Consider the following 12,434-nt stretch of genomic DNA (forward strand, 5'->3'; position numbering starts at 1 on the left):
GGCAGGGGGAATCCCCCCCCCCCAGCACGAGCCGGCAGAGCGGAGTGGGTTGGGGCTGGGTTGCTCCACTTCCTGCCACTCGGTGAGTGCAGGGCAGGCCTGACCCCACACTCATGGGGTGGCGGTAAGTGGAGCAACCCAGCCCCAGCCCGCTCCGCTCTGCTCCCCTGGCTCCCAGCCTTGGGGAGCAGGGAGAACCCTCTCCCCCCCCCCCCCCGGCCCAGCACTCACTGGCAGCATGGATGGGAGCTGGCAGAGTGGAGCAGGCTGAGGCCAGGTCTCTCCACTTACCACTGCCAGTGAGTGTAAGTCTGACCCCTGCTGCAGTCCTCAGGGAAGTAAGGGTGGAGCAGGGACAGGAAGAGGTGGGCTGGGGGCAGAGCAGGTGTGGGGTTTGGGGGATGGGGTGGAGTGGGGGCGGGGCTGGGCTGGGGTGGAGTAGGGACGGGGGCTTTGGGGAAGGGGTGGAATGGGGGCGGGGCTGGGGCAGAGCAGGAGTGGGAAGAGGCGGGGCTGGGGCAGAGCAGAGGCGGCAGCCCTGGGGAAGAGGTGTCCCAAATTTCCTGGTGCCCTGTGCAGCTGCGTACTTTGTATATGGGGAAGGATGGCCCTGCTTAGTATAATACATTAGATTTGAATGGATTCTAGTTTTGTATTCTAAAAAAAAGTTTAAAATTTGACAGGTTACCTTTCCCTGCATGCCTACTAGGCCTTGTAATTTGAAAGAGAGTGGGGAATATGGAGACAATGTACTGTATCTGACAAAGAGGAAATAAATGATTTATAGCAGAAGTGGATTATGGATAATTTTTCCATATATTGATTTTCATTGTTTTCTAATTTCATTAGGGTGAAAAAGGTGAAAAAGGTGATATAGGGAGTTCAGTAAGTATTATGTAATCATTTTGTTTGATTAAAAGATTTTATCAAACCCAGTGGTGACCATGGCTTAAAGGACTTTGTGTGTCTTAATGACTTAATTAAAATAAAATGTACAACAAAAAGTACAGTATGATTAATCTGGTTTGTGTTCTTAAGGGATTTCCAGGCTCAGCTATCAAAGGGGAAAAAGGTGAACCTGGGACATCTGGCCCACGAGTAAGTATACAGTATTTTATCAATAAAAACTGAGCATCACTGTTAGGGCCCTACCAAATTCAAAGTCATGAAAAACACACCACAGACCATGAAATCTGGTCTCCCCCTCGCCCTTAAATCTGGTCTTTGGAGACCAGTGTTTCTCAAATGGAGGGTCCTGACCCAAAAGGGAGTCGCAAGGTTATTTTGGGACAGCTGCAGTATTGCCACCCTTACTTCTGTGCTGCCTTCAGAGCTGGGAGGTCAGAGGGCAGCAGCTATTGGCCAGGCACCCAGCTCAGAAGGCAGTGCCCCGCCAGCAGCAGCACAGAAGTAAGGGTGGCAATACCATACCATGGTACCTTTACTCCTGCGCTGCTGCCTTCAGAGGTGGGCGGCTGGAGAGTGGCAGCTGCTCACTGAGGGCTCAGCTCTACAGGCAGCAGCGCAGAAGGGTGGCAATACCATATCGTGCCATCCGTACTTCTGCACTGCTCCTGGTGGCAGCTCTGCCTTCAGAGCTGGGCTCCTGGCCAGCAGCCACTGCTCTCCAGCTGCCCAGCTCTGAAGGCAGCACCAGATTTAAATAGCTGAAATAATGAAATTTATTATTTTTGAAATCCTATGACTGTGAAATTGACCAAAATGGACCATGAATTTGGTAGGGCCCTAATCATTGTATTATTATATAAAAGTATTAAATTATTATTAAATTTGATATCTTATCATTGAGATGTAAGATATGATATGTTTGTTAACATGGGATTTTTGCCAAAGACTTCAAAAGGGCCAGCTTCCCGCAGCTCCCATTGGCCGGGAATGGTGAACCGTGGCCACTGGGAGCTGCAGGGGGCCGTTCCTGTGGACAGTCAACATAAACAAAATGTCTCGCGGTCTGCCAGCGGATTACCCTGATGGACTGTGTGCCAAAGAGATACAGTGATGTCTAACAGCCTCACAAATACTTCACAAAGCATTTAAGGCCTGAGCCCACTTTCAATGAATTGACAGTTGACTGAATTCCATTGACTTCAATGGAAGCTGGATCAAGCCATTACAGGACAGAACATTAAAAACCCCCCAATATGATTTGTTATCTGGCATGTTGGGGGGAAAGGGAGGTGCCCATTAGTCAAAAATTCCGGTTAACTCAGAGTTATACTCACCAATGGAGAGCGGGAGGGGGCTCAGGGACAGGGGTTCGGGTGTGGGAGTGGGTGTGGGGCACAGGCTCTGGGAGGGAGTTTGGATGCAGGAGAGGGCTCGGAGAGTGGGGTTGGGGCACAGGAGGGGTTTTGGGGTGCTGGATCCAGGCGGTGTTCACCTTGGACGGCTCCCCACAAGCGGCGACATGTCCCTGCTGCTCCTGCATGGAGGTGTGGCCAGGCAGCTCTGCGCACTGCCTCTACCCGCAGGTGCCGCTCCCATTAGCCGCAGTTCCTGGCCAATGGGAGCCGCAGAGCCAGTGCTCGAATATCACAAATATCGGTTTATAGAGCTTTCTGGTTGGTAAAGTGCCGGATAACACAGCTTTTACTGACTTAAATGAAAGATTTGCGTAATTAATTGTGCATAGCGTATTTAAACTGTATAATGTAAATACACTATGCACAGTAAATCTGTTTAATTTACATATAACTTTTCTCCTATCAGAAGAGCAATGGAGATAAAATGACTTGACTAACATAAGTTACCTTGCTCATTTTTAACTTGTTTTTCATAGATTTTAAAGCAATAAGGGCATGTTATGATCATCTAGTCTGAGCTTCTACGTAACACAGGCCATAGAACCTCACTCAGTAATTCCTGTGTCAAGCCCATAACTTCTGGATGAGCTATAGCATATATTTTGTAATTTATTAGCATGGTAGGTTTAGTATAAAAATCTAAATGTAATGTTTCTCAACTGATGGGTCATGCTCCCTATGAGGGTCATGAAAGGCAGTTAAGGAGGGTTATGAGGCATGGGAAATGTTATTAAAATCTAAAGCAAAGAAAATCTTGCTCCTTCATGCCCCATTAAACCCTTTACCCTTCAAGGTTAAGTATTCTCTGTTAACATCTCAAAAGACAAACACAGATAAATTATTTGGGCTTATCATTTGTGCATTTTGTATTCTTAATGTAGGTGTAAGGGGCCTGTGGAAATATTTGACTTCAAATAAGGGGTCACCAACTTGAAAAATTTGAGAAACTCTTGCAAATAAATCAAAGTATCCTGGTATAGCTTGTTCAGGGACATCATGCTACTTTTGGTATTATCTCCTGAACAAAGTTTCTAATATGTTTATTGCATATTTTGCTCTTTGGGTAAATCTCAATTACTTCTGAAGTAATGAAAAATTTTGAAGGAAACATTATCAAACAAATCCTTAAGATCTGAAACTTTAGTTTTATTGAATGATTTGTCTACAATTTGATGAATTATTCGAAGAATCGTCATTAAGTTGTTTTCGGATTACTACTGCCACTTTCACGCTTATAAACATTTTGAAAAATAAGTATTTATATCCCTTTATCTGGTGTCACTGATAGTTAACCAACAGCTCATTCTTCCTCTTTGATGTGTTTCAGAATTGCATATTCCGATTGTAGTCTGATTATATGTGTTATTTTCTGTTGTGTATCATTTCTTCTCCTACCAGTTCTTTGTTTTGGGTGTGAATTTGGTGTTTGTTTATTTGTATGGAATTAATTTTTAATTTGACTGAGTTGCATGCAGAGTTCATGCCTTACACAGTCTGAATATGTTAGTCCAGGGATCGGCAACCTTTGGCACGCGGCTCGCCAGGGTAAGCACCCTGGCGGGCTGGGCCTGTTTGTTTACCTGCCGCATCCCTGGCGGGCCACGTGCCAAAGGTTGCCGATCCCTGTATTAGTCCAATGTCTCTTTATATATTCTGTGCCAATCTATTTTCTTAATACAATTTAAGATAGCCCAAGTGTTTTTAAATATATAGACAATAAACAATTTATAAAGAAATTACCCTTAAAATGTGGTACTTGTTTGTAGTGATTTGTTTACCAGTTATAATCATTTCATAAATCATTTGTATTCTATTGCACATACACATATAAATATTATCTAACCCTAGAATGAAAGGCACAATTTACAAATAAAACCCTATAGTCCTAATGTAAAAAATAAAATATTATAAATCAGTTACTGATGCCTTTGCTAGTCTAGAGTTAACTAAGAACTAATCCTTAAATTGCTGACAATAGATTTGCATTTACTTTCAACGTGTTACAAATAGAGGAATTAAACCACACAAAAAAATCCATGCTGTCTTTGAGACCCATATTAACAAACACATACAAAATATGTTGTCAGCCTGTGCCTGGTGGAACTGATAGCCTGAGCTCTTGTTAAATTAAAATTACATTAAAATTAAATTACCCCCATTTTTAATTTATAAGGGATGGGGGTCACACTTAGAGGCTTGCTGTGTGAAATGAGTTGTCAATGGCAGTAAATGGAAGAAATAGAGGTACAGTATTCTGAATAGCCTTGTGTGACTAATTTAGCAAAATGTGCAGACATCAAAATCATTGTTCAGGGTATTCTGTATTCCTTACTTGTTCTAATCATGGAACTTACAGTGACATCAAAATGCATTCCACACATCAGTGAGTTTAGAATCCTCGCACCTCTTTTAAAACAATAGTTTTATTAACTAAATTTGATAAAATAACAAACATCCACAAAGAGACCAATGGGGGAGGGGGAATAAAATTACCTTGAGTAAAAAATAAATACCATATGTACAAATCCTAAAAGAAAACAAATGTGCACACTTAATTTGAGCAGTTTGATAAGTCTTTTAGTTATTTTTTTACTGATTTGAAAAATCACCCCCAGAGATCAGAAAGTAAAACGGAGAGCAAAAGAAACATATATATGCCTAATCATCATTATTTCAGAAACACCTGTCATTCATGGTATCTATGCACTGTCATTCCTAAAAGAAACAAACAAACAAAAGGAATATAGGAGAAAAAATTTGATTATATCATAAAAAAAAATAAGAACAATGTTAATTGTCTACTCAAGTACCATCTGAGCAACATGGGGAGATCTGCAGCTCTACGTTTGACTCTAGACCAGGGGTTCTCAAACTGAGGGTCATGATCCCTCAAGGTGTTGCGAGGTTATTACCTGGGGGTTGCGAGCTGTCAGCCTGTGCCTGGTGGGACTGACGGCCTGAGCCCCTGTTAAATTAAAATTACGTTAAAATTAAATTACCCCCACTTTTAATTTATAAGGGGTGGGGGCCACACTCAGAGGCTTGCTGTGTGAAACCCATGAAAGCTCATGCTGCAAAACGTCTGTTAGTCTATAAGGTGCCACAGGATTCTTTGCTGCTTTGTGTGAAATGAGTTGTCAATATAAAAAGTTTGAGAACCACTGCTCTAGATTATCAGCATGCTGGGAAATGTACGTCCTCAGTGGTCATATTTTTGCCCATTGTCATACATTGTGCATTGTTAGCTGTGAAAAGAGGATTTATGAACTCATTATATTGCTGGATACTTAGTTTTAATGGTTCAGGCAATGGGTACAGAAATGAGATAAATGTGATGTTCGTGATTCAGTAATGTGGAATTTTGTGCTTTACAGGGAAAACCTGGAAAAGATGGCGAGCAAGGACCAAAAGGACAACCTGTATGTTTCACTGCATTTTTAATATTACTCTTTTAGCTTTTTAAAAGAAAAAAATGTCTTCTGTACTAAATGTTTGATTCCATTGTATGCAAAAATAAGAAAAATGAAAACTGTGGAGTGATACCAGCAGATTTCAGAATTATTTAGATAATTTGCCTTTTGTGTTGAAAAAGTGATCAGTTTGAGGATTTAAACTGAGACACTGTCATTAATAAGGTGCAGCTGTATTTATTGTGTCTGATTTGTTTTTTTCTCTCCTCTCCCACCCCAATATACACATAGGGTGAGGATGGTGGGTTTGGAGTTCCAGGACTACCAGGTGACTCTGGTCCTAAGGTAAGTAATTAAATATTATCTCTTTGGGGCAGAATTAATAGCTAATATCTTGCATTCATAGCTTACAGTAACCAGTTGCATATTATACACACAAAGAGCTATGTTAAAAAACATTATTAAGATTACAAAGTCAATCATTCAAAAGTTAGGAAATGCCAGAAGTAAGGTTGCCTGTGCAATCTTATTTCAGCCTCCTTGTGCATATGAAATACGATAGTCATTAGTTACAGGATCATATGATCTCCCTCTTTCCCACACCAGCCCCACCCCACCTCCAGCTTTGAGTCCCACTGTCTTTGCCTAACCAGTCACAGTGTCTCTCTTCTCCTGCCCCCCACTCCAGTCCCACTCTCCCAGACTCTTTGTCCCAATCTATTCTTTTCCCTCTTCCCAGTTTGGCTTTTGTCTCCTCTGCATTCAAATCATACTTTCTCCTTTCTGGCTTTCTCCTTCCCGTTGTCTGGGAGCCAGCATGAAGGGCACTGAGAGCACAAGAGAGACTCCCTGCTCTCAGATCCAGTGCACAGCTGTACCCTGGCCTAGAGGAACTGGGAACAGCCATTACAGAGAAAGTCTAGCTTTGTGTTTGTACTCCTGGTCTGGAAAGATCATGCCCAATTTGCTTGTGGGGATGCACAGTTTGATTAGCACTAGGAGCTGTGAGAGGCTCAATATGCTCAATGAGGATGGAATCTTTGCAGACTTAAGCTCCTAAAATCTAAGAAGTCTCCCCTGAGCGTGTGTTAACTGATATTTTCAAAGTCTTATAACTTGGCCAGATTTGGGCAGATTTTAACAGGGATAGCAAAAAGTACAGCCGTGACATAAATGCCAGCCCCTGACAATTTTCAAGTCCCTGCTCCAAAGTATGGGGGAACTAGAGCTTTTTAGGTAAAAAGTTGTCTGCATTTTTTACCATGGGCAAAACTATGTATCGTTCCCTAGCATAATTCTCATTTTGGCTGAAATTTTCCCCCAAAATTCAGCCTGAAGCAGACACCTACCTTGGAAGATTTCATCCCAAACAGTTACAGTTTGGCAAAGTTATATGCAATGGAAAATAGGGTCTTATAATGGGAAGTGTCAGCACCTTAATAATAGGTAGTGCTACCAGACCTGCCTATAATAATAAATGTAACTTAGTATAAAACAGTGCCTGTCCCGTCATTTAGAAGAATACTGAACATACTGCCCCAATTAATTGGCTACATACTTCTTTGTATTTTGTGAGTTTGTGCAGAAGAAGGGGTCCGTGCACATGAATCTGGCCCAAATTTGCACTTGTAAAGTGGATTCTATTTTGATCTTGTTCAGTGACTAAATTGTTAGAACATAAAGTCTCCATGTGTAAGACTAAAAAGCTAATAGAATGCTATTGATAGGTCAGTTTTCCTTATATGGTATTTGAGTTTAAAAATGTAAATTGTTTTTTCTGTTCAGGGAGACAAGGGCGCACAAGGTCTTCCAGGACTTCCAGGAAGAGTAAGTAAATTAAATTTTGCTTATATGAAACAGACACAAAATACCAAACCAGCATGGAAGTCAAAGCACTCAGGATTTTTCTTTTTAAAAGGCTATGCATAGGTTCTGATCCAACTGAAATCAGTGGCAATATTGCCATTGATTTTCAGTGGGAGCAAAACTTGAAAGTCCTATGTTGTCCAAGTATATTTGAAATCTGTAAAGGGAAACTTCTATATTGTGGCAACTTGTATCCTTTGAGTTTTAAATCTTTTGGCTTATGGGTTAAAAATATTACTGCTGCCTTGCTATTATTATAAAGCAGTACAAATAATTACTAACGATGGTGCAAGTAAGGACTTTAGAGCATGGTTTATTGACTGTACAGTGTAGTACAGGTTTTTTTTTCACACTACTTTTAGAAGTAGATTGCAGTTAGCCAGACACATATGTGTCCCAAATTCTATGAATTGTTTTCCCTATATTTGGGATGAAAGGAATGGATAACTTCTTTAAACCAATTGTGCATTATTCCTGAATATTTCTATGTAGACTTAGGGTACTGTACTTCAGGTACAATTTTATGTACTCAGAAATCACCAGAACAAACTATATTAAAATAAAATGTAGGGTAAGTATTATCAACTAGATCCTGGCCTACACTAAAGGCTTGGCTACACAGTTAGTGTGCTGCAAATCACGGTGTAAATCTACAGTGCACTAGCTTGCTGTGCAATAATGTCCTGTATGGATCCTGCTACTGTGCACTAAAAGTTCTATAGTGTGCATTGAAATATTACTTTTTGAAACAGGAATACATCAAAATGTGTTACTGAACTACTAGTGCAGGGTCCCCCTGGTGAGTTAGTACATGGCAGCCCAGGGAGCTGTAGATTTACACACTGGGCTGCTGTACATTAACATCCTGTGCAGATAAGCCCTCAGGCTGCTTTGCACAATTCTCGCAGCAGAGGGACATTAAAACTGCCCAGTTTCAGTGACCAAGGTATGGGCAGTCAGGCCTAGTGATTGGAGCAGCAGTCAGACCTAGTGGTTGGAGCTGTGGCTCAAAACTGAAGATGACATCAGATACCAAGCCAGGGAGCAGAGCCAGAGATGGCATCCATCTGGGAGCAGGTGGAGGAAGAGTGGCCTGAAGTAGGGCAGGACAGCAGGAATTGTGGGTAGACGGGAGTCTGGGATAGGAAGCAGGAACCAGGAGCAGGCAGGAATGCAGGATTTGGGACTCAGGTAAGCAGGAGGGGCCCATAGTAGCAGCCAGCCAAGGATTCCTCTAATTTCTCAAACAATTTCCTGTTGTTACTTCCTGGTTAATGTACCACTCCTCAGCCAACTGAGGGGCTGGATGTTCCCCCCAATCGAGAGCTTTGGGGACAGGGCCCTCTGCAACCTCACCCTTCACGTGACCCTCCCCTAGGTACTTAGGTGAGTTGCTGGGTGGCAGTTGTGGCCTGTGCACTGCCTGAGAACCTAGGTTCAAGGCCTGTGATTCCCCCACATCACTCTCTCCCCTAGTGTGCCCTCTAGGTGGTTGTGGCCAGGTTTTTCAGGGTGGTTCTGCTAGAAGGATTTACCAGGTTAGGAGCATGTATGTTTTCTGTTATTTCCCAGGAGTGTTCTTCAGGACCATAGCCTTCCCAATCCACAAAATACCAGCATTTACCCTGCCTAATTTTGGTATCAAAGATTTCTTGGAAGATGTACTCATTGTGGTGTTGAACACATACTGACTGGCGGGTGGGTAGATGGGAGTTCAAAATGGTGAGGGAATGGGTCTGGAAGGTGGGGCTTCAGGAGTTATATGTGGAAAATGGGGTACACTAGGAGAGAACAGGACAAGTCGAGTTCAAAGGCAACAGGATTAATTTGCCAGCAAATTCAGTAGGGGCCAAGGATCTGGTCTTATAATTTACGAGATAGCCTGTTCATGTGTAGGTTTTTGTTGTGTCTTATTGACAGGGCAGGCCCCTCCTGTCATTGGTAGTATTATTTGTAGCTCTTTTGGGCACCCTCCAGGTGAACTTTTTGGTCAATTTGGGTTTGGCGTAGCTGATGTATTCTATCCAGGGCTACTGGATTGTGGGAAGTTGTGGGTAGCTTTGGGTAGAACTGGGAATGGAACCCATAATTCGAAAAAAGGGGGCTTTGCCCTATAGACACATATTCTGTGTTACTGTATACAAACTCTGCCTGGGGCAGCAGCAAGGACAAGTTGTTGGTGGACACACTGAAGATACTGCTCCAGGATCTGGTTTCAGCTTGACCCTTAGTCTGAAGGTGATAGACAGATGAGAGGCAGGAGCAGATGCCCCAAATCCAGAAAGAGAGCTTCTTGCCAAGAGTGCGAGACAAATTGTATTCCTTGGTCAGAGACAATGCTCTCTGGGAGGCCATGGAAGTGGACAACTTGGTCCACCCAGAGCCAGGCGGTTTCCTGGGAGAAGAATAGGCAGTGCAAGGGATGAAGGGTTCCATCTTTGTGACGTGGTCCATGACTTTCAGGATGGTCATGAACCGATTGGACTTGGGTAGTTCTACTGCAAATTTTAATGCAGTGATAGTCCAGGGGCCAGGTAGAATCTTGAGGGGTTTCAGGAGTCCCAGGGTTTTATTGTATTTGTTTTGTGATTCAGGTAATAGGTACTGGAACACATGATGCTTATGGTGAAAAAGGAGATATGGGTCCTCCAGGTTTTCCAGGATTAAAAGGTGAACCAGGTCAAAAAGGTATGCATTTTTATTACGTTTTTGTTTTCATATATGCTCTTCCTTTCTTTTCAAGTAGAATATTATTGAATTGCTTGAATGCTTCAATGGAGCTGTATGATAATGAAATGCCCTGATTTTGTCACTGAATTGTTGTTGGGTTATTACATTCTGCTTACGTATATTTCCTATGTAATTTTGACTGGATATGGTATGATTCCCTTTGCTGTATGGCATGTTCCACATTTTGTTGTAGTTTTGCTGTGCCCTATGTAAAGGATTAGAGCTGGGCAAAAATTTTCAGACAAATAGTTTATTGCAGTTTCAGTAGACTCAAACTACTTGTGAATTATCACAAATTTACAAAATAGTTTTTGGCCAGAAAAATGTTTTTCTTTCACAAGAGGTGGTTGTTGTGCTCACCTTGTAACTTTTAGCTCAGTGATTACGGTATCCTAACCACCAGGCTGTTGCCTATTCTGGAGTGGGTCTCTCTCCAACTCTCCTGTTGAAGCTGTTCCAATCTGTATAAATAGTTAAATGGTCACTGGAGACTTGAAGTAGGTGAGTGGCCTGACGACCAGCCTATAGAGGTATTCTCACTCTCTTGTTTTGGCCCAATTTGTGTATCTTATACAAAGTGGAACAGCTTCAACCAGAGAGATGGAGAGAGATCCAGCCCAGAATAGCTCATAACCCAGTGGTTAGGGTGCTCACCTGGAAAGAGGGAGACCTGGGCTGAAATCCATGCTCCTTTCAGGTTAACAGGGGATTCAAAACCAGGTCTCCCCATCAGGGCCGGCTCCAGAGCCCAGCGGGGCAAGCACCCGCCTGGGGCGGCCCTTTCCTGGGGGGGCGGCAGGCTGGGCCGGCGGACCTGCCGCAGTCATGCCTGCGGGAGGTCCACCGGAGCCCCGGGAGCAGTGGACCTGCCGCAGGCATGACTGCGGAGGGGACGCTCGGCTGGCGGCTCCAGTGGACCTCCCGCAGGCATGCCTGCGGCAGCTCAACCAGAGCCGCCGGACCAGCGAACCGCCCGCAGCTGCGGGAGGTCCAGCCGAGCCGCGCGACCAGCGGACCCTCCGCAGTCATGCCCGCGGGAGGTCCGCTACTCCCGCGGCTCGGGGGCGCCTCCCGTGCATGACTGCTTGGGGCGGCCAAATTTGTAGAGCCGCCCCTGCTCCCCATCCCAGGTGAATGCCATAATCACTGAGCTAAATGTTATTAGGTGGGGAAGGGGTTGGAGTAGGGGCAGGGAAGGGGTATGTGATATGACTTTTAATAGCATACTACATTACTCTTCATTTTTTACTATACTTTTGTATCGTTGTCTGAAAAGGACAATGTACTAGTCCTCATGTGGCCCTTGTGGTGATTTGAGCTTGAGATCCCTGATCTAGACCTTTAACAATGTCTGGAAACAACATTTCCTGAGGAAAAAGGTTTGAAACACACTTTTTCAGTTAACCAAAAGTTTTTGGAATTTTCAGGTTCAGTTCAATATGAATCAGTTTTTCCCCCCAATATTTTGAAACTACCAGAGAACTGAAAAAATCAGATATTCGTTCAGGTCTGTAAAGGATACCTTCTTCCACCTTAGATTAGGCTGCAGTTTGGTACTTGGTAAAGTGACCACAGAAAGAACAAAAGGCCTGATTCTCCTCATTGAGACACCAGTTTTATGTTGGTCATACTCCAGTGACCACGACATAGAAATGTGCATTGAGTTATAGCAGCAGGAAAGCAGAGTAACAGAAAAGAGACTCAGGCACATAATTTCCTTAAATAGTCACAATCAGTAATAACATTTCCAATCTTAAAGGGTATGTAAGTAACTTATAAAGCTGGTCAGAAAATAGATGGGGGAAAACTGAGCTTTTTTTCCATTTTTTTGGAAGACATTTCAAAACTTTTGAAACTTTCCAGCTAGCTTCGTATTTCTTGCACATCCTGAATTCTCACTGACTTTAACAGGAGTTTGGGGCACAAAGAATGCTGTGTCGGGTATTCAGCGAAATGTCGCTATTTTATGTATAATCTAAGAATTTCAGTTGAAGATCTGTTTTGTTTTGAATAAATATGATTAACTGCCAGTAACAATAGTAGGAATTACCTGGAATGTTTCAGTGATAGACTAGTCCCTGTCCAGTGGTGTTGATTCAGGGTC

At 43.1% G+C, this 12,434-nt stretch overlaps 1 protein-coding gene across 1 annotated transcript in view; it reads left to right on the plus strand.

Annotated features, from left to right (window-relative positions):
* The window catches only part of COL4A1 (collagen type IV alpha 1 chain), a 217,260-nt gene that overhangs the window by 125,210 nt on the left and 79,616 nt on the right, over window positions 1–12,434 (plus strand). Inside the window, exons 14-19 of the mRNA XM_045007958.1 lie at window positions 850–885; window positions 1,039–1,098; window positions 5,699–5,743; window positions 6,026–6,079; window positions 7,520–7,561; window positions 10,195–10,288. Of these exons, the coding sequence (XP_044863893.1) occupies window positions 850–885; window positions 1,039–1,098; window positions 5,699–5,743; window positions 6,026–6,079; window positions 7,520–7,561; window positions 10,195–10,288 (331 nt within the window). The remainder of the gene's footprint in view (window positions 1–849; window positions 886–1,038; window positions 1,099–5,698; window positions 5,744–6,025; window positions 6,080–7,519; window positions 7,562–10,194; window positions 10,289–12,434) is intronic.

Source organism: Mauremys mutica, chromosome 1 (assembly GCF_020497125.1).
Source record: "Mauremys mutica isolate MM-2020 ecotype Southern chromosome 1, ASM2049712v1, whole genome shotgun sequence".
Classification (NCBI taxonomy): domain Eukaryota; kingdom Metazoa; phylum Chordata; order Testudines; family Geoemydidae; genus Mauremys; species Mauremys mutica.